Source organism: Natator depressus, chromosome 9, assembly GCF_965152275.1.
Source record: "Natator depressus isolate rNatDep1 chromosome 9, rNatDep2.hap1, whole genome shotgun sequence".
Lineage (NCBI taxonomy): Eukaryota > Metazoa > Chordata > Testudines > Cheloniidae > Natator > Natator depressus.
The window spans coordinates 54,863,778-54,886,637 of record NC_134242.1 but is presented as its reverse complement, the minus strand read 5'-3'; the positions used below and the strand labels follow the sequence as shown (position 1 = coordinate 54,886,637).

The 22,860-nt window shown below is 47.5% G+C and overlaps 1 protein-coding gene across 4 annotated transcripts in view; it reads right to left on the bottom strand.

Moving 5' to 3' along the window:
* Nucleotides 1-475: 475 nt before the first annotated feature.
* PASK (PAS domain containing serine/threonine kinase) overlaps nt 476-22,860 on the bottom strand; it is a 51,920-nt gene continuing 29,535 nt past the window's right edge. For 3 of the 4 annotated variants that reach the window (XM_074964230.1, XM_074964229.1, XM_074964231.1), the window contains 3 exons: nt 18,380-18,513; nt 3,459-3,605; nt 476-2,630 (listed from right to left, as the gene is read on the bottom strand). In XM_074964230.1, the coding sequence (XP_074820331.1) occupies nt 2,449-2,630; nt 3,459-3,605; nt 18,380-18,513 (463 nt within the window). In that variant the 3' untranslated portion in view covers nt 476-2,448. Of the gene's footprint in view, nt 2,631-3,458; nt 3,606-14,217; nt 14,701-15,629; nt 15,815-18,379; nt 18,514-22,860 lie in introns of those variants that run through there. The other variant, XM_074964228.1, reaches the window with a different exon arrangement.

The following is a 22,860-nucleotide window of genomic DNA, read 5'->3' as shown; positions in this document are numbered from 1 at the left end:
GGTTGAATTGAGAGGGGAAGTAATTTTTATTCTGCATGTTTCAACGTTTGTATTTTGGTTAAAACCAGGCTCTCTGTTAGAAGGAAGAAAAAAATCCCAAACCTTAAATTTAACATCTCGGGTCCCTACAAATTAAGGGCTAAAAGCTTCCAAGTGAGGAGCCAGTGGAGTCCTCTGGCAAAAAGAGGAAAGAGAAGACCAGGCTTAATCTATAATCTATCTCTCTGATAGATCTTATATATATATATATATATATATATATAAAGATCTATCTCTATCTGTCTATCTTTATTTATTTATTTTTAAAGGAAACAAGCCTTTCATTGTAAGTCAACAGTTCACACAGCAACACAAGTGAAAGACACAACCAAAGAGATACTTTAAGAACTAAAATGTTTATTCTGTTCACTTTTAGGAAACAGTGAAACAGCACAATTTGGATAAAAACATAGCAAATAAAAATATATTGCAAAAAACTAAACAGGGTGTTAAAAATCCTTCACTTTACATTTTAAAATGTAATCCATGCAGTAGAATTAAGAGACACACATTGGCTATAGGATTTTCCTGAAGAAACCTTTTAGATGCAGCTGCAGTCAGTGTAAACAGAGTGATTTTGCTACAGGAGAACAAGGTTCAAGTGAGGTTTCTCTCTTGTACCCTTTCATTTGTGTGCACATCTTGTGTGCGCATCTGTCCAGAATTGTTCAAACCTGCAGCATCATACATGAAACATCTATTAGTGAGGGCAGCTATACAGAATTCAGTGAGCAAGCCAGTCCCATAACACTGGAATTATGTACTGCAATTCAGCATCAACAAATACGTATTTAGATGTATAAATCCTGTTACTGCCCTGGGCTTTTGTATCCAATTCCACACACAGTGCACTAAAATCAGGTCCTTTAAATACTCTCTCTCGCTCTTTTATCTACAGAATGACAGCTCCTGGGAGGATGGAGGGGAGAAGGTATAAGTGAGATTTTGCAGCACAGCCAAAATCTGGGGGGTCACTCTGAGGAAGTGTGACCTAGACCTAGACAAAAAATTAAGAGAGAATTAAGAAAAAAGTCTAGTTCAGTAAAAGACTCGACTGATGGAGCTATATTATTGAGGTCCCCGTGCCATTTGCCCTAGACAAAGCCATTCATGCAGTCTCTTTTCAGCGTGTGCACCCACTACCTTGTTTACAGAGCAATAAACAAGCATTCAGGTTTGATTTGATTTTGTGATGCAGCACGGATCACTCGACAAACCAAGCTGCATTTCTGAAATCCTTAAACCAAGATTTACAAGAGAACTACAAACCAAGTAAGTCAATTTCTAAGCTTGACATCTCAGTCTGTCGAGAGAAAAGCACCACCACACGCCCATATTCCTGAACCAAGTGCTATTAAACAGAGAAACAAAGTCAAAACCAACTGACCACACTGGGGTTTTCCACTGTGTTTCTTTCAATATGGATTCTGTCAAAATCCAAGCCCCTTGAAAAAGGGGCTGACTCAGCTTCCCACTGCCATTACAGCGACAGAGGATGATGATCAGCTGGGGTACTTTCCATCCTCAGCTTCAATCAGCAAACATTAGGACTCCAGATTCTAGACGTGAATGAGCTAAGCAACAGATAGTAGCAAAAGTAGTCTTTCCATTTGCAAGAGAATGCTTGCCTCAAACCACATTCTAACAATTGCTGCAGGAGGGCTCATCCGCAACCACTGTGCCAAGCCTCGTTCACAAGAATAGGATTTCAACCAGAGTCCCAACTCTTGGGAAGAGCGCATGCCCTGCAGTCTCCTGGCCTGAGCTAATTTTACTTCCAAACAGCTACTGGTGGGAGTGTTGCAGTTTCAGATAAGCAGAGGTTTGGGCCAGACCGGAAACTGTATCTGAGTGTGTGGTGGTCTCCTGAATAGGACTCAATTTTATACTAGGAAGACAAATCCTAAAGTCAGATGGGTAAGTGTACTGCTGGATTCTGTTTCATTAACACGATAGACGTCTCAGGCTCACAGGACCTGTCCAGATGAAGTGCTGATGGCTCAAGGACAGTAAGAAAAGAAAGGCACATTTGGATCCAGTCAGTGATAGGGATATCCAGAAAAGCTCATCTGGGAGAAAGTGAAAAGCTTCTGCATTTAAGAGTCTAGAATGGATCAGCCTGAAGTCAAAGATTGGCTCTTTCATGTCACTATCAAACCCCTTCACATCACAGGCCTCTGTTACAGTAAGCACATGAAGCAATGGTGTACCAGTGGAGAGATTTCTCTCAACGGTGAGCAACTCCTGTCTTCTAGTACCTAAGGTTGATCTGTCTGTTAAAACAGAAGTGCTTAATGTGAAGCTTCTTTTAGTTCTTGGGAGGACAGTAATTGCTGTCCAGATGATGACTAGGGAGCTGTTCTCCAGCAGGTGGGGAAATCTGCAATATGCGTCCTCTGCATGTCAGTCCTAACACCGAAGACAGGCCAACAGATCTTGTTCCAAAGCAGTGGCTGTTCCTTCCAGTTGGGGATCTATGAGCTCACTGTCACAGGCATCATGGCTCAGTCTCTGCTCACTCTGCAACCAAAGAGCTGGTTGGCTGGCTCTGCGGCTGTGCTCAATACAGTGATTTCTGAAATTATTGCTTTCTGAGGAGGAAGAAAAACAAAGGGTGGAACAGGAATTTAGGGATGAGCCATAAACACTGTTTATCAGCCAGCATGTACATAGGTGATGAGTTTTTCTTTTCCCTGGGGGTGCTCTACCCCGCTCGGCCCTAAATACACACCCCTACTCCACCCTTCCCCAAGGCTCCGCCTCTTCCTGCCCCCACTCCTCCCCTCACCCAAAGCCCCACCCCACTCCGCCTCTTTTCACCCCCTCCTCTGTCCCCTCCACGAGGCCCCTGCCCGCTCACTGCCCTCCCAGCAAGCCTCACCACCAGCCGCCAAACACCTGTGGCTGGTGGGTGCTGAACACCCACTATTTTTTTTTTCCTTGGATGCTCCAATCCTGGAGCACCCATGGAATCGGCACCTATGAACATGTATCTCAAACACAAATGCACAGATTCCAGAAACTAAGCCTTAATCTGCAGTCAGGAAGCAGGTAGGAGCCAAATCTCTGTAAGAACTAAGGTCTATCTTAAAGCACTGCCAACTGACATGGCCTAGTTATTAGTGCTGTGCTAATACCAGCTATGATTCTAGTTATATGAGCTTCCCCACTACACTATCTTCTCTATGCCAGCCAAGATTCCACTAACACGATGACTGTACCTAGTCTGCACCATTTAGGATTTCACTGGCAAGTGTTTAGCAGAAGTCCATCTATCAACAGCAGCCATATTTGAGACAATCACAAGAGTAACCTCCACACAACTCCTATTCACATTTCCACCTCCTCTTGAAAATCGTATTCAAAAGATACTTTGGGGGGAGGTGGGGAAAGGAGTCATTTTCAGAACGATGTCTTACCTGGCCTGGCCGAGACATACACCTCTTCCCACGTATAATTAGCCAAGTTCACAGGCTGCAGCACCCAAGGATCCTCTATTAGGTTTTCCAGGGTTGTGCGCTGCTCTGGAGCAGCTTGCAGGAGCCCAGACACCAGAACCATCAGAGCTGAGCAAAAAAAAAATATATATATATATACACACATACACATAAAGTTAGAGACAATAATAGGTGTGGCTTTGTCTTTGTCCTAGGTGATGTCTACACTGCGCAACTTAGAGTGGCACAGCTGTGCCGCTAAAGCCTTACCGCTATAAGGCATGCAGTGTAGCCGTTCGTTGTCAGCAGGAGAGCTCTCCCGCCAACAAAGTGCTGTCCACACCCGCACTTTTTGTCGTTAAAACTTTTCTGGTCAGGAGGGTGTTTTTCCTCACGCCCCTGACTGATAAAAGTTTTAACAACAAAAGTGCAGTGTAAACACAACCCTAGTTACTCTGACACTGCTGTACGAGGTCACAAGGCACACTAAGGAAAACATACAATGGAAAACCTGGCAAGTTTCTGCACAGTAAAGCAGCTTTCTGTCTTGTAACTCCCAAGGTGTACACACTGCCAAGCCACTTAGCATGCAGAAACTGTGCAGTTGCAGTGCTGTAAAAAAACCCACCCCGACGAGAGGCACATAGCTTTCTGCGATGGGGTACAGCACCACAATGCCAGTGTAGACCCCCCTGGTCGATTACAGCGCTGCGATTGGCCTCTGGGAGGTGTCCCACAATGCCAGTTCTTGCCTCTCTGGTCATCGGTTTGAACTCTACTGCCCTGCCCTCAGGTGACCAACCATCATCCCCACCCTGTAAATTCCTTTGGAATTTTGAAAGTCCCCTTCCTGTTTGCTCAGTGATGCATGAAGTGGTCTCAGCGCATCTTTCCAGATGGCCATGCCTGCTCCACGCACCAGGCAATCCCCTGCTTGGAGCAATGCCGAGCTGCTGGACTGCATCAGCATTTCAGGAGAGGAGGCTGTGCAGTCCCAGCTGTGCTCCAGCCGTAGCAATTATGATACCTAAGGACAGATTTCACGTTGCATGACAGAAAGGGGCCATGACTGAGACATACTGCAGTGCAGGGTCAAAGTGAAGGAGTTGCGGAATGCTTACCACAAGGTGCAGGAGGCAAACCACCGCTCTGCTGCTGCACCCACGAGCTGCCGGTTCTACAAAGAACTGGACGTGATACTCGGCAGTGACCCCACCTCCACTGCAAAGGCCACTGTGGATACTTTGGTGGCTCGCATACCAGTCGACCGAGCCAGTAGGAGGAAATCTTGGATGAGGATGTGGAGGGGGACCAGAGGCAGAGAATGACTCGGAGGACAGCGATGCATGCCTCTGGGAGCTCTTTTCTACCCCAGGGGAGGCTAGCCAGTCACAGCTGTCAGATCTTGGAGAAGCGCGAACAGGAAAGGAGGCCCATAGTAAGTGGATTTGATTTTGGAAACCGCTGAAGTCTGTAGCAGTGCATGGGATTCTTCCGTCTTAAGTGCAGGACTCTGTACTTGTTCTTGCTGAACCTCAGATTTCTTTTGGCCCAATCCTCTAATTTGTCTAAGCACAGCTGGTCGCCTGCCATATTTACTATTCTTTCTACACATCAGGATGGTTTCTTCCTGCAACCTCAATAAGGATTGGAGAAGACCCTCCCTTGATTCCCTGCTCAGCCTCAGCAGCAAGATATCTCCCATAATGAACACAGCCTGTGGAAAATGTGGGGACAGGAATGATTATCAGGCTCCCTCTACAGTGCTGACTCTCCTGAAGAGCCATGTGCCCAGTATACAGTAGGGTCCGGGAACACTAATTTACCCTGCCCCTGAGGCTACTCACCATTTTGGGGTTTTTTTTGGCTCATGTGTGCTTGCCTGGGGTCAGCCAATTAGTGACAAGTATGTGAATAGTGGCTGTGTTTTAAATCACTGTATCAGTGTTCTGTGTGTTGCAAACAATACTGCTTCTGTAAAATGTTGCGTTTTGGCTTCACAGAGATGACCTTGGGAGCCCAGCCTCCCTCTTTATCGCTGGCTGAACAGCTGAGCAGAATTAGAAAGAGGCCACAAAAAACTAAAGAGGACTTTCTGCATGATGTTATGATGCACTCCGCGGACAAAAAACAGGAATTGAAGGAGTTGCGGAACAGCAAGAAGAGAGACCGAAAGGAGAACGCGGCAGATCAGAATGAAGCCACGGAGCAGCTCTTAAAGATTATGGAGCGCCAAGCAGACATGCTTCAGGCATGTACTGTACTGTGATACTAGTACTGGAAACCCAGCAGCTCCGCGCCTGCCCTCCCCTGCAGCTGCTGTCACAAAACTCTCTCTCATGAGTCCCCCAGATGTCTCCAACTCTGATCAACTTCCTGGCTCCAGTCTGTACCCGCGGCATTCCATTCCTCCCTCATCACAGTCCAGCACTACGGACTCCTAGTACCCACTGCACTCAGCACTCATCCCTCTGCAGTTTGGCCCTGCTAAAGTACAGTACCCGCTGCACTGTACTCCAAAAGGATAAAGTTGGTTATGATCCCTGGACATACACAAATCTTTAACCGTCCCGGGACCCCACCTCCTCCTGTGACCTTCCCTTCCCCGATACCCCTCAGTGCTGATGGGTTTTTTTTTGTTTGACTCTCTCCTCTGGTTGTTGTTTTTTAATGAAAGAATTGCGTTAGTTTGAAAGCAATCTTTATTCTATTAATTGAAAGGAAACAGAGCCCTGCAAAGCAACAGACAACTATCTTAAGCCTTCATATTGCATCGTCTGCATCAATCACAATCACCTCCTAGCATTACAAGCACTGCACTCCCAAGCATAGCAACAAATATTAGTGGCTTTCAGCTTCAAATTGCTGCCTCAAGGCATCCCTGATCCTTATGGCCCTGTGCTGCGCCCCTCTAATAGCCCTGATTTCTGGCTGTTCAAATTCAGCCTCCAGGCACTGAGCCTCAGCAGTACAGCCTTGAGTGAAGCTTTCATCCTTCCCTTCGCAAATATTATGGAGAGTACAGCACGTGGCTATAAGCATAGAAATGTTGTCATCAGCCAGGTCCAGCTTCCCATATAGACAGCGCCAGCGGGCCTTTAAACAGCCAAAAGCACACTCAACAGTCATTCTGCACTTGCTCAGCCTGTTGTTGAACTGCTCCTTACAGCTGTCAAAGTGCCCCACGTATGGCTTCATAAGCCACGGCATTAAGAGGTAAGCGGGGCGTCTCCCAGGATCACAATGGGCATTTCAACTTCTCCTATGGTGATCTTCTGGTCCAGGAAGAAAGTCCCTGAATGCAGCTTCCTGAACAGGCCAGTGCACTGAAAGATGTGTGCATCATGCATCTCTCCAGCCCAGCTTCCGTTAATGTCTGTGAAACACCCATGGTGATCCACAAGCACCAGGAGAACCACTGAGAAATACCCCTTCCGATTAATGTACTCGGTGGCTAGGTGGTCTGGTGCCAGAATTGGAATGTGTGTGCCATCTATCGCCCCTCCGCAGTTAGGGAAGCCCATTTGTGCAAAGCCATCTGGAATGTCACGCACGTTGCCCAGAATCATGGTCTTTCAGAGCGGGATGCGATTAATGGCCCTGCACACTTCCATCAACACGAGTCCAATGGCTAGACTTTCCCACTCCGTCAGTAGGAGTCTGGAGTAGCCAGCTTCCACAGTGCAATCGCCACATACTTCTCCAACTGCAAGGCAGCTCTCTTTCGCGTGTCCTTGTGCCACAGGGCTGGGGCGAGCTCATCACACAGTCCCATGAATGTGGCTTTCCTCATCTGAAAGTTCTGTAGCCACGGCTAGTCATCCCAGATGTGCACGACGATGTGATCCCACCACTCAGTGCTTGTTTCCCGAGCCCAAAAGCAGCATTCCACTGTGGTCAGTACCTCCGTGAATGCCACAAGCAATTTCGTGTCACAGCTACTATGCGTGGCGAGATCAACGTTGCACTCCTCTTGACTTTGTAGTTTAAGGAATAACTCCACTGCCACTCATGACGTGTTAGTCAGAGCGAGCAGCATACCGGTCAACAGTGTGGGATCCATTCCTGCAGACCAAAGAGGCAGAGCGCACAGTACACAAACCGTTTAAGATGGTGCCAAATGCGGAGGGAAGCACAGGGATTGCTGGGATGCGAAGCAATGCATCACACAGGGCATTGGGACAGGACCCACGATCCCATCTGCCTTCCCACAACTCTTAGCGGCAGAAGAGGAAGAGATGCTCTATGGGATAGCTGCCCAGAGTGCACCATTCCAAATACCGCAACTGTGAACACGCTATTGCACAGGCAGTTAACAGTGTGAACACACAATAGCGGTTTCCCTTCAGTGCTCTCTGAGCGGCGCTGTAACTCTGTCAGTGTAGACATACCCTTAGTAAATTAGGTTCAATACCCATAAGTAGGTAAAATTGTAACCCCAGATCCCTCCAGCCCTTCTGCTTTACTGTCAGGATTTTTCTGTCTTTTTTCATTCACTTAGGGCTGTGTTTGCTTGGCTTGGAGAATGATTTAAGCCTTCCACATTGTGTAAATAGCGAACTGAAAAGAGGTAAGACACGGCCGGGGGGGGGGGGGGGAGAAGAGATAGAAAGAAACAGACAGACAGACAGACAGACAGACAGACAGACAATGCATGGAAGACTTTTTTTGGACACCATTCCTTTTACAACTTTGGTGCCCCTCGTGGGTACCCACCCACTCCAAGACCAGTCCTTTTGTAGACATTCTTAAACGAGGTCTTGTGTTTGTTTTTCTTTTCAGGGCATATACCAGTGGCTTAGGGAAAACACCAGGAAATTCCTAACTGCAAAGCTATAGAGGCTCTTTATGGGACTACAAGACTCCTAAGATCACCTACAGAGAGGTTGCTGATGAAAGATGCATCAACCCACCACATGCTTGTTCTCTTCAACACCTCCACCAGGAAGCAAGATGAACAATATCTTTCTTTTAGTGCAGATCATGAAACAAATTCTGAAGCTACAAATGCAGGCAAACACCCTCCACATTCCTAAGGGCCCCACTGAGGCAAGGAAGTTACCAGCAAGATCTCTTAAGACAACAATACTGGTTGGCAATGGTTAAATCAAGGAATTATGATGTGATTGGAAAAACAGAGACTTGGTGGGATAACTCACAGGACTGGAGTACCATCATGGATGGATATAAACTGTTCAGGAAGGACCGGCAGGGCAGAAAAGGTGGGGGAGTTGCATTTACGTAAGAGAGCAGTATTACTGCTCAGTGCTCCAGTATGAAACTGCAGAAAAACCTGAGAGTCTCTGGATTAAGTTTAGAAGTGTGAGCAACAAGGGTGATGTCGTGGTGGGAGCCTGCTATAGACCACCAGACCAGGGGGGGATGAGGCTTTCTTCAGGCAACTAACAAAAGTTACTAGATCACAGGCCCTGGTTCTCATGGGGGACTTCAAACACCCCAATATCTGCTGGGAGAGCAATACAGCAGTACACAGACAATCCAGGAAGTGTAGGGGACAATTTCCTGGTGCAAGTGCTGGAGGAACCAACAAGGGGCACAGCTCTTCTTGACCTGCTGCTCACAAGAAGGGAAGAATTAGTAGTGGAAGCAAAAGTGGATGGAAACCTGGGAGGCAGTGACCATGAGATGGTCGAGTTCAGGATCCTGACACAAGGAAGAAAGAAGAGCAGCAGAATACAGACCCTGGACTTCAGAAAAGCAGACTTTGACTCCCTCAGGGAACTGATGGGCAGTATCCCCTGGGACAACAACATGAGGGGGAAAGGAGTCCAGGAGAGCCGGCTTTATTTTAAAGAATCCTTATTGAGGTTACAGGGACAAACCAACCCGATGTGTAGAAAGAATAGTAAATATGGCAGGCGTCCAGCTTGGCTTAACAGTGAAATTCTTGCTGATCTTAAACACAAAAAAGAAGCTGACAAGAAGTGGAAGATTGGACAAATGACCAGGGATGAGTATAAAAATATTGCTCGGGCTTGCAGGAGTGAAATCAGGAAGGCCAAATCACACCTGGAGTTGCAGCTAGCAAGAGATGTTAAGAGTAACAAGAAGGGTTTCTACAGGTATGTTAGCAACAAGAAGAAAGTCAAGGAAAGTGTAGGCCCCTTACTGAATGAGGGAGGCAACCTAGTTACAGAGGACGTGGAAGAAGCTAATGTTCTCAATGCTTTTTTTGCCTCTGTCTTCACGAACAAGGTCAGCTCCCAGACTACTGCACTGGGCAGCGCAGTGTGGGGAGGAGGTGACCAGCCCTCTGTGGAGAAAGAAGTGGTTCGGGACTATTTAGAAAAGCTGGACGAGCACAACTCCATGGGGTCGGATGCACTGCATCCGAGGGTGCTAAAGGAGTTGGCAGATGTGATTGCAGAACCATTGGCCATTATCTTTGAAAACTCATGGCGATTGGGGGAAGTCCCAGATGACTGGAAAAAAGCTAATGTAGTGCCCATCTTTAAAAAGGGAAAGAAGGATGATCCTGTGAACTACAGGCCAGTCAGCCTCACCTCAGTACTAAAGGAATCAATTCTGAAGCACTCAGAGGAGAGGAAAGTGATCAGAAACAGTCAGCACGGATTCACCAAGGGCAAGTCATGCCTGACTAACTTAATTGCCTTCCATGATGAGATAACTGGCTCTGTGGATGAGGGGAAAGCAGTGGATGTGTTATTCCTTGACTTTAGGAAAGGTTTTGATATGGTCTCCCACAGTGTTCTTGCCAGCAAGTTAAAGAAGTATGGGCTGGATGAATGGATTATAAGGTGGATAGAAAGCTGGCTAGATCGTCAGGCTTAACGGGTAGTGATCGATGGCTCCATGTCTAGTTGGCAGCCGGTATCAAGTGGAGTGCCCCAAGGGTCAGTCCTGGGGCCAGTTTTGTTCAATATCTTCATAAATGATCTGGAGGATGGTGTGGATTGCACCCTCAGCAAGTTTGCAGATGACACTAAACTGGGAGGAGGGATAGATACACGCTGGAGGGTAGGGATAGGATACAGAGGGTGTAACGATGCTGGTTCTGATGGGACCCAACTGAGAGTGCCAATTCAGGACAAATTGCTTAAAGCAGGGCAGTTACAGCCCAAGGCTAGGGTTTCTATGCACACCAAGGCAAACAAAACCAGCCAGACAGAGAGGACTTTGGTTTTACCCCACTGGATAACCACAAGTCACACAAGCAATTTCCTTAGACACTCCAGTTTCCCAGTATCACCACCAGTGCCACTCATTATGGGGACAAATGGCTATGAAAACCAATATCCCAGTAAAAGAAAAAGTTCTCTCGATCCCAAAGGACCAAGCCCCAAACCCACGTCAATATACAAATCAGATCTTACCCACAAATCACGTTGTTGCCAATCCTTTAGAACAGTGGTCTCCAAAGTGGGGTGCACAAGACAATCCCTGGGGGTGCTGGGCAGAAGGAGTGCCACCGAAGGAGTGCCGCTGGCATGGCGGCAGCAGCGCTCCTGGACCTTTGATTCCTCGGCGGCACACCGGCGGCAGCTCGGCTCTCCCCGCTCCGTCTTCGGCGGCACGCCAGCGGCAGCTCCTCTTTTTTTTTTTTTTTGCTTCCCTAGAGCTGGCCCTAGGGGTGTGCAATCCAAAAAGTTTGGAGACCACTGCTTTAGAATCTAAAGGTTTATTCATAATAGGAAAAAGATATAGATGAGAGCTAAAATTGGTTAAATGGAATCAATTACACACAGTAATGGCAAAGTTCTTGGTTCAGGCTTGTAGCAGTGATGAAATAAGCCGCAGATTCAAATCAAGTCTCTGGTGTACATCCACAGCTGGGATGGGTCATTCAGTCCTTTGTTTAGAGCTTCAGTTTGTAGCAAAGACCCTTCAGAGATATGAAGCAGGATTCAAGACAAGATGGAGATGAGGCATCAGCCTTTTATAGTCATTTCCAGGTGTAAGAACACCTCTTTGTTATTACTGTGGAAAATTACAGCAAAATGGAGTTTGGAGTTATATGGGCAAGTCACATGTCCATGCATGACTCAGTTCTTTACAGGTGGCAGCCATTGCTTACATGCTACCTTGTACGTCCCCAGGAAGACTTCTTATGTGGATTGGAGTCTTCCAAGATCCATTGTCAGTTAAGTTCCACTGAATGCATCCGATGAAGTGGGCTGTAGCTCACGAAAGCTTATGCTCAAATAAATTTGTTAGTCTCTAAGGTGCCACAAGTACTCCTTTTCTTTTTGTCAGTTAAGTGTTTCTTGATTAGGCACTTACTTGCACATTCCTTTCTCAAGACGCTGACCAAATGCTTTACCAAGGCTATGTCTACACTACAAAATTAGGTCGAATTTATAGAAGTTGATTTTTTAGAAATTGATTTTATACAGTCCATTGTGTGTCCCCACTTAAGACCATTAAGTCAGCGGAATGCGTCCACAGTAACGAGGCTAGCGTTGACTTCCGGAGCGTTGCACTGTGGGTAGCTATCCCACAGTTCCCGCAGTCTCCACCGCCCATTGGAATTCTGGGTTGAGATCCCAATGCCTGATGGGGCAAAAAACATTGTCGCGGGTGGTTCTGGGTACATGTCGTCAGGCCCCCCCTTCCCTCCATGAAAGCAACGGCAGTTTATCATTTTGCGACTTTTTTCCTGGGTTACCCGTGCAGACGCCATACCACGGCGAGCATGGAGCCCACTCAGCTCACCATCACCGTACGTCTCCTGGGTGCTGGCAGACGCAGGACTGCGTTGCTACACAGCAGCAGCTCATTGCCTTGTGGCAGCAGATGGTGCATTACGACTGGTATCTGTCCTTGTCGTCTCCTGGGTGCTCTTGGCTGGCCTCGGTGAGGTCGGTCGGGGCGCCTGGGTGGACATGGGTGCTCCTGGCAGACCTTGGTGAGATCTGTCAGGGGTGCCTGGACATAAATGGGAGTGACTCAGGTCATTCTCTTCTTTAAGTTTTGTCTAATGGAGATTCAGTCTTGCCTGGAATATCAGCAGAGGGATAGCTCTGTGGTTTGAACACTAGCCTGCTAAAACCAGGGTTGTAAATTCAATCCTTGAGGGGGCCATTCTGCATCAGGCTGCTCTCCCAGCCAGCAGCACTGTGAGCACCCAGGAGACGATGACAGCTAGCAGTCGTACTGTACTTTCTGCTGCCAGCCTACCCTGTGCTCCACCCTCCGTGAAAGCAATGGCCGACAATCGTTTCATGCCTTTTTCTGTGCGGGCGCCATATTGCTGTCAGCATCATCATCCACCCACCGCTTCCACTGCCACTCTGCTCTCGCCATACCACGGCAAGCATGGAGCCTGCTCAGATCACCACGGCAGTTATGACCATTCTAAACACCACGCGCATTATCCAGCAGTATATGAAGAACCAGAACCTGCAAAAGCAGGCGAGTAGGCAACAGCAGAGCGGTGAGGAGAGTAATAAGGACATGGACACAGACTTCTCTCAAAGTACGAGCCCCAGCAATGTGGACACCTTGGTGGTAATGGGGCAGGTTCATGCTGTGGAACGCCAATTCTGGGCCTGGGAAACAAGCACAGACTGGTGGGACCGCTTAGTGTTGCGGGTCTGGGACGATTCCCAATGGCTGTGAAACTTTTGCATGCGTAAGGGCACTTTCATGGAACTTTGTGACTTGCTTTCCCCTGCCCTGAAGCACAAGAATACCAAGATGAGAGCAGCCCTCACAGTTCACACGTGACTGGTGATAGCCCTCTGGAAGCTTGCAATGCCAGACAGCTACCAGTCAGTCGGGAATCAATTTGGAGTGGGCAAATCTACTGTGGGGGCTGCTGTGATCCAAGTAGCCAACGCAATCACTGAGCTGCTGTTACCAAGGGTAGTGACTCTGGGAAACATGCAGGTCATAGTGGATGGCTTTGCTGCAATGGGATTCCCTAACTGTGGTGGGGCCATAGACGGAACCCATATCCCTATCTTGGCACTGGAGCACCAAGGCAGCGAGTACATAAACCTAAAGGGGTACTTTTCAATGGTGCTGCAAGCACTGGTGGATCACAAGGAACGTTTCACCAACATCAACGTGGGATGGCTGGGAAAGGTACAGGATGCTCGCATCTTCAGGAACTCTGGTCTGTTTCAACAGCTGCAGCAAGGGACTTTCTTCCCAGACCATAAAATAACTGTTGGAGATGTTGAAATGCCTATAGTTATCCTTGGGGACCCAGCCTACCCCTTAATGGCTTGGCTCATGAAGCCATACACAGGCACCCTGGACAGCAGTCGGGAGCTATTCAACTATAGGCTGAGCAAGTGCAGAATGGGGTGGTAGAATGTGCCTTTGGATGTTTAAAAGCGCGCTGGCCCAGTTTACTGACTTGTTCAGATCTCATCGAAACCAATATTCCCATTGTTATTACTGCTTGCTGTGCGCTCCACAATCTCTGTGAGAGTAAGGGGGAGACGTTTATGGTGGGGTGAGAGGTTGAGGCAAATCGCCTGGCCGCTGATTACGCACAGCCAGGCACCAGGGTGGTTAGAAGAGTACAGGAGGGCGCAGTGCGCATCAGAGAAGCTTTTAAAACCAGTTTCATGACTGGCCAAGCTACGGTGTGAAAGTTCTGTTTGTTTCTCCTTGATGAAAACCTCTGCCCCTTGGTTCACTGTACTTCCCTGTAAGCTAGCCACCCTCCCCTCCTGCCTTCGATCACCGCTTGCAGAGGCAATAAAGTCATTGTTGCTTCAAATTCATGCATTCTTTATTAATTCATCACACAAATAGGGGGATAACTGCCAAGGTAGTCCAGGAGGGGTGGGGGAGGATGGAAGGACAAGGCCACACTGCACTTTAAAACTGATTGAATGCCAGCTTTCTGTTGCATGGGCAGTCCTCTGGGGTGGAGTGGTTGGGTGCCTGGAGGCCCCCCCACCACGTTCTTGGGCGCCCGGGTGAGGAGGCTATGGAACTTGGGGAGGAGGGTGGTTGGTTATACAGGGGATGTAGCAGCAGTCTGTGCTCATGCTGCCTTTCCTGCACCTCACCCATACGCCAGAGCATATCACTTTGATCCACCAGTAGCCTCAGCATTGACTCCTGCCTTCTGTCAGCAAGCTGACGCCATCTATCATCTTCAACCCGCCACATGTCCTCGCATTCATATTGTGCCGTCCTGGACTCTACCACTGTCTGCCTCCTCGCATTCTGCTGGGCTCTTTCAGTGTGGGAGGACTGCATGAGCTCAGAGAACAATTTGCAGCTGCAGGAGGAAAAAAAGGGAGAGTAGTAGTTAAAAAGACATTTTAGATAACAATGGGTAGACTCTTCCAGGGTGAACCTTGCTGTTAACATTACATAGCACACATGCATTCGGTACAAGGTCACATTTTGCCTCTTATATTGAGGGTCTGCCGGGAGAGATCACACACGCAGGGCTGGCAGGCAACAGAATTCAGCTTGCAGGTAGCCATGGTAAGCCACAGTCTTTTGGCTTCTTTAACCTTCATAACATTTGGGAATGATTTCAAAACAGCAGCGCCCGCATTTCCCATATCAAACAGACGTTGGGTTGGCCATTTAAAATGGGTTGGCAATTTAGAAGGAGGGGCTGCAGTTTTCGGGTTAACATGCAGCACAACCCAACTAAACCCCCCGCCTCCCCCCCACCACACCCAATTCTCTGGGATGATCGCTTCACCCCTCCCCGCACTGCGTGGCTAACAGCAGGGAAGATTTCTGTTCAGCCACAGGCAAACAGTCCAGCAGGAACGACCACCTCTGAAAGTCCTCTTAATAAAATTACCCTATTTCAACCAGGTGACCATGAATGATATCCTCAGGAGAGCGATAACACAGAGAGATAAAGAACGGCTGTTGCTTGAATGCCAGCAAACATCGGGACCATATGCTGCCATGCTTTGTTATGCAATGCCCCCAGACTACGAGCTACTGGCCTGGTGTGGTAAAGTGTCCTACCATGGAGGACGCAATAAGGCTGCCCTCCCCAGAAACCTTTTGCAAAGGCTTTGGGAGTACATCCAGGACAGCTTCACTGAGATGTCCCTGGAGGATTTCCACTCCATCCCCAGACACGTTAACAGACTTTTCCAGTAGCTGTACTGGCCGCAAATTAATCATTAAACATGCTTGCTTTTAAAGTATGTATTATATTCACAAAGGTACACTCACCAGAGGTCCCTTCTCCACCTGGTGTGTCCGGGAGTCCACCTTGGGTGGGTTCGAGGGGTACTGGCTCTGGGTCCAGGGTGAGAAACAGTTCCTGGCTCTCGGGGAAAATGGTTTCTCTGATTGCTTGCCATGCGCTATCATCTTCCTCATCCGCAAAATGCACATCCCTGTTGCGTGATAATCCACTGACAGAGTCAAAGCACAGGGTTGGGGTAGTGGTGGCTGCACCCCCTAGAATGGCATGCAGCTCATCATAGAAGTGGCATGTCTGGGGCTCTGACCCAGAACAGCCGTTTGCCTGCCTGGTTTTTTGGTAGGCTTGCCTGAGCTCAAGTTTCATGTGGCACTGCTGCGGGTCCCTGTTATAGCCTCTGTCCTTCATGTCCTTTGAGATTTTTTCAAATATTTTGGCATTTCATCTTTTGGAACGGAGTTCTGATAGCACAGATTCCTCTCCCCATACAGTGATCAGATCCCGTACCTCCCGTTCGGTCCATGACAGAGCTCTTTTGCAACTCTGGGACTCCATCATGGTCACCTCTGCTGATGAGATCTGCACTCACCTGCAGCTTGCCACGCTGGCCAAACAGGAAATGAGATTCAAAGGTTTGCGGGCCTTTTCCTGTCTACCTGGCCAGTGCATCTGAGTTGAGAGCTCTGTCCAGAGCGGTCACAACGGAGCACTCTGGGATAGCTCCCAGAGGCCAATACCGTCAAATTGCGACCACACCACCCCAAATTCGACCCGGGAAGGTCAATTTCAGCGCTAATCCCCTCGTCGAGGGAGGAGTACAGAAAATGATTTTTAGAGCCCTTTCAGTCGAAGTAAATGGCTTCGTTATGTGGACAGGTGCAGGTTTAAAAATCGATCTAACGCTGCTAAATTCGACCTAAACTCGTAGTGTAGACCAGGGCCAAGGCTACTTCAGAATCAAAATTCATTGATATACAAGTACATAGCCAATATTCATAACTTTAACTATGAAAATGATACACCCATACAGATAGGATAATCATACCCAGCAAATTATAACCTTTCCATAGACACCTTACACGACAACCTTTGTACAATATTTGCTGCAAATATATAGCAGTGGTTGCCACAACGATCTATACAAACATAGCTTATGTCAGTAACATAACAGAGGGACCTAGACAAATTAGACGATTGGGCCGAAAGAAATCTGATGAGGTTCAACAAGGACAAGTGCAGAGTCCTGCACTTAGGAAGGAAGAATCCCACGCATTGCTACAGACTAGAGACCGAGTGGCTAGGCAGCAGTTCTGTAGAAAAGGACCTAGGGGTTACGGTGGGCAAGAAGCTCGATATGCGTCAACAGTGTGCCCTTGTTGCCAAGAAGGCTAATGACATTTTGGGCTGTATAAGTAGGAGCACTGCCAGCAGATTGAGGGACGTGATCGTTCCCCTCTATTCGGCATTGGTGAGGCCTCATCTGGAGTACTGTGTCCAGTTTTGGGCCCCACACTACAAGAAGGATGTGGAAAAACTGAAGAGAGTCCAGCAAAGGGCAACAAAAATTATTAGGGGGCTGGAGCACATGACTTATGAGGAGAGGTTGAGGGAACTGGGATTGTTTAGTCTGCAAAAGAGAAGAATGAGGGGGGATTTGATAGCTGCTTTCAACTACCTGAAAGGGGGTTCCAAAGAGGATGGATCTAGACTGTTCAGTGGTACCAGATGACAGAACAAGGAGTAATGGTCTCAAGTTGCCGTGTGGGAGGTTTAGGTTGGATATTAGGAAAAACTATTTCACTAGGAGGGTGGTGAAGCACTGGAATGGGTTACCTAGGGAGGTGGTGGAATCTTCTTCCTTAGAGATTTTTAAGGTCAGGTGTGACAAAGCCCTGGCTGGGATGATTTAGTTCAGGATTTATCCTGCTTTGAGCAGGGGGTTGGACTAGATGACCTCCTGAGGTCCCTTCCAACCCTGGTATTCTATGATTCTAAGTAAAGCAAAGCCTGAGTTTGCATTCAAGCCTCCTGAGGACCACTGGTAATCACTGGACTTTAAACTTACCTAGTAGCCTGAACTTTCCTCTTACATTATTTGTTCCAGTTCACTCAGTTTTTAACTCCTCTGTGGTTTGGGATAATGAATGAAGGAGTAAACTCACCACAGTGAAGACCTGGAATTTGAAATACTGCCAGTGCAGGTAGTACACAGATACTTCCATGTGCGTAAAGAACTAGAGTACTTTCCCTAAAGCAGGTGAATATATAGATTTACATGTCATAGCCCTTTTTCAGATGAGAACTGGATGTTTAATAAACTGAGAGCATGTGTAAGACAGACTCCCAAGAAGAGAGCAAAACCTGGAGAAATTTATATACACTGTGCGCTTCCAGCTACACAAAGGTTCTTTCTAGGGCAATGGTTTTCAAACTTTTTCTTCTGGCCAATGGGAGCGTGGAGCTGGTTCTCAGGGCAGCAGCAGGGCACAGAGCCCCATGGCCCCCACACCTAGGAGCCAGACCTGCAGCTGGCTGCTTCCGAGGTGCAGCATGGTGTCGCAACCAGTAGGAACGAGCCTGCCTTAGCCGGGCAGCACTGCTGACAGGACTTTTAACGGCCTGGTCAGCAGTGCTGACCAGAGCCGCCACGACCCTTATATTCCGTGACCCAGTACTGGGTCACAACCCACAGTTTGAAAACTACTGTTCTAGAGCAATCTCTTCCACTATGGTCAGTTCCATTGATAATGAATGGCATGAATAAATGAAAACGCACCTTCTGACACCGTGAAAGGAGGATTTAGTACAGCCTCCATGGTCTCCTCTAATTCACAGAAGGGATTCTCTCCAAATACTAGGGTATAAAGGGTGATGCCAAGTGACCACATCTCCAGCTCTGGTCCCTGGTACCTACACAAAAATACAGAAGCCTGCATAAACTCAAAGTACAAATACACTAAGATATATGAAAGAACACACATTTTTAACGTGCGTATATCATAGAATATCAGGGTTGGAAGGGACCTCACGAGGTCATCTAGTCCAACCCCCTGCTCAAAGCAGGACCAATCCCCAATTTTTGCCCCAAATCCCTAAATGGCCCCCTCAAGGATTGAACTCACAACCTGGGTTTAGCAGGCCAATGCTCAAATCACTGAGCTATCCCGCCCCCTAATTTGTGGTTCTGAATTTCATTTTAAAGGCAGGAAAGATAATATGCAAATATTTTAGGAGTTCTACACAACTATATAAATGCTTAAGCAGAAAAATATACACTACCTTCATGCACATGATCCCTGGCCCTCTCCCACCCTCATTCCCTCAACACTTGGTATTCAGTTTCGCAAGTCAGGGCTAGCAAAAGTGAGAGCACTTATCACTGGGAGCCACCACACAAGCTTCCTTCATGCAGCTCTGTATTTTAACTCAAATACAACACTTCCAATAATTTTAGTCTTGGGTCTCTCCTAAACAGAAACTAATAAATTATGCCAAACTGCAAACAAATTATGCAACATGAATTAACAGCCACTAAAGGAACACCCACCTTGTTATACCTAGTCTCTAGGCGAAATCAGAACCTAGCCTTCCTGAACAAAGAAGGCTAGTATAGCTACAACATATATCTCATCAGAGGAGTGAAGTTTTGGAATAGCCTTCCAAGGGAAGCAGTGGGGGCAAAAGACCTACCTGGCTTCAAGATTAAACTCGATAAGTTTATGGAGGAGACGGTATAATGGGATAACATGATTTTGGCAATTAACTGATCTTTAAATATTCATGGTAAATAGGCGCAATGGCCTGTGATGGGATGTTAGATGGGGTGGGATCTGAGTTACTACAGAGAATTCTTTCCTGGGTATCTGGCTGGTGAATCTTGCCCATATGCTCAGGGTTCAGCTGATCGCCATATTTGGGGTTCAGGAAGGAATTTTCCTCCAGGGCAGATTGGAAGAGGCCCTGGAGGTTTTTTGCCTTCCTCTATAGCATGGGGCACGGGTCACTTGTTGGATGATTCTCTGCTCCTTGAAGTCTTTAAGCCATGATTTGAGGACTTCAATAGCTCAGACATAGGTGACAGGTTTATCGCAGGAGTGGGTGGGTGAGATTCTGTGGCCTGCGTTGTGCAGTAGGTCAGACTAGATGATCATAATGGTCCCTTCTGACCTTAATATCTATGAATCTATTAAACTGTTTTAGGGTCAATGTCGCACTGGTGACCAGAAGACTAGTGCCCATATTTAAAAATGGGAAGAAAGAGAACCCAGGGAATTACAGACCAGTCAGCCTCACTTCAGTCCCCAGCAAAATCATGGAGCAGGTCCTCAAGGAATTCATTCTGAAGCACTTGGAGGAGAGGAAGGTGATTAGAAACAGTCAACATGAATTCACCAAGGGCAAGTCATGCCTGACCAACCTGATTGCCTTCTATGATGAGATAACTGGCTCTGGAGATATGGGGAAAGCGGTGGATGTGATATATCTTGAGTTTAGCAAAACTTTTGATACGATCGCCCACAGTATTCTTGCCAGCAAGTTAAAAAAGTATGGATTGGATGAATGAACTATAAGGTGGATAGAAAGCTGCTAGATTGTAGAGCTCAATGGGTAGTGATCAAGAGCTCGATATCTAGTTGGCAGCTGGTATCAAGCGGAGTGCCCCAGGGGTCAGTCCTGGGGCCGGTTTTGTTCAATGATCTGGATGATGGGATTAATTGCACCCTCAGCAATTTTATAGATGACACTAAACTGGGGAGAGAGGTAGATATGCTGGAGGGTAGGGATAGTGTCCAGAGTGACCTACACAAATTGGAGGATTGGGCCAAAAGAAATCTGATGAGGTTCAACAAGGACAAGTGCAGAGTCCTGCACTTAGGAAGGAAGAATCCCATGCACTGCTACAGGCTGGGGACTGATGGACTAAGCTGCAGTTCTGAAGAAAAGGACCTGGGGATTACAGTGAACGAGAAGCTGGATATGAGTCAGCAGTGTGCCCTTGTTGCCAAGAAGGCCAACAGCATATTGGGCTATATTAGTAGCACTACCAGCAGATCGAGGGAAGTGATGATTCCCCTCTATTCAGCACTGGTGAGGCCACACCTGGAATACTGCGTCCAGTTTTGGCCCACCCCCACTACAGAAGGGATGTGGACAAATTGGAGAGTCCAGTGGAGGAAAACGAAAATGATTAGGAGGCTATGGCACATGACTTACGAGGAGAGGCTGAGGGAACTGGGGTTATTTAGTCTGCAGAAGAGAAGAGTGAGGGGGGATTTGATAGCAGCCTTCAACTACCTGAAGGGGGGTTCTAAAGAGGATGGAGCTCGGCTGTTCTCAGTGATGGCAGATGACAGAACAAGAAGCAATGGTCTCAAGTTGCAGTGGGGGAGGTCTAGGTTGGATATTAGGAAAAACTATTTAACTAGGAGGGTGATGAAGCACTGGAATGGGTTATCTAGGGAGGTGGTGGAATCGCCATCCTTAGAGGTTTTTAAGGCCCGGCTTGACAAAGCCTTGGCTGGGATGATTTAGTTGGTGTTGGTCCTGCTTTGAGCAGGGGATTGGACTAGATGACCTGCTGAGGTCTCTTCCAACCCTAGTATTCTATGAAGACAAGACTAACTACTGAACCCAGGCCAAAATTAGGGCTTGACTATACTTACAGCACTGCAGGTGCACCAGTGCCACTACCCAGTGAAGACATTACCTATGCTGGTGGGAGAGCTTCTCTCGTCAGCATAGGTACGCCACCTCCTTATGAGGCAGTAGCAATGTCAATAGGATAAGTCCTCCCGTCAATATAGCGCTGTCTAACACCAAAAGTTCGGCCAGTATAGCTGCATTGGTCATTCCACACCCGAGTGACGTCACTATACCTACATAAGTTTGTAGTGTAGACCAGGGCTTGCCAACCAGAGTTTCAAACTACAGGTTAGACAGCTCAGTGGACACCCCACACATCACTCTGAAACACCCTCTCCCAAGAGAGAGTCCCACCACTTGACATCCCATCTGGGAAGGAAGGTAACTTGCTTCACACAAGGCTAGAAGTGTGTGAGACACTCTGTACCTCGAGGGAACACCCTGCACTCCCATGTTCATCCTTATAATATGATTGTGTAGTATCCAGTGCAAAGTTTGTCATGTCGGGTATCTCTGGAAGGCTTATGATGCCCTGAGCATTGTTGTTATAGTAATGTTACACGTTGTAATTTCATGTATAAAGTTATGGGGCTGAAAATGTGTCCTCATGGCTTAAAACAAGCCGAGGCAAAACTCTCCAGGAGCAGAGGGGCAGTTCACACCTCATCAGGGCATGTATGGGACAAACCCAGCCCAGCCTCACAGGAACAAAGGACACTGGCCTAGGCAGCAACATAGCATCTGTTGGACTCTCGAGTGAGTCACCCCCCCTCCCTTGGTCAGTTTGGGACTACAATGAGGTAATGCTCACCTGACTCTTTGAATGGGGGCAGCAGAAAGCCAAGAGGGGAAAAAAGAACATGATAAAAGAGAGAGAGAGACGTTTGCCATGCTCCTCCTCTCTTCCACCTCCATCTACAGACACCACCACCAAGCGACTGAAGGGCTGATCAAAGGGGAGAGTCTGGCTGAAGGGCAGCCAGCCTATGGTGAGAAGCATCTAAGTTTGTAAGGGCACTGAAAGTGTTAAGATCAGCTTAGAATGCTTTTATTTCATTTGACCAAATCTGACTTTTTGTGCTTTGACTTATAATCACTTAAAATCTATCTTTTGTAGTTAATAAATTTGTTTGTTTATTCTACCTGAAGCAGCGTGTTTGGTTTGAAGTGTGTCACAGACTCCCCTTGGGATAACTAGCTTGGTTTGTATCAATTTCTTTGTTAAACTGACGAACTCATATAAACTTGCAGTGTCCAGTGGGTATAATTGGACACTACAAGATGGAGGTTCCTAGGATTGTGTCTGGGACCGGAGATATTGACTGGAGTCATTCGGTTGCACAAGCCAAGCAGCGGCTGGCCAAAAGTGCTCACTCACATAGCTGGGAGCAGCTTACATGCTAGAGGCTGTGTGGGACCAACCCGGGAGTGGGGGTTCTCACAGCAGAGCTCCCAGAGTCAAGGATTTGAGTGACCTAGCAGATCACCAGTCCAGATAACACCAGGGGAAAGTCACAAAGTGACTTTTGTTAATTCACTGGTAACACAGCTTAGTCATCAGTCTACTCAAAGCAGCTGTTCCTAGACTGTGGACTGCACAAAGGGCTTGCTGCT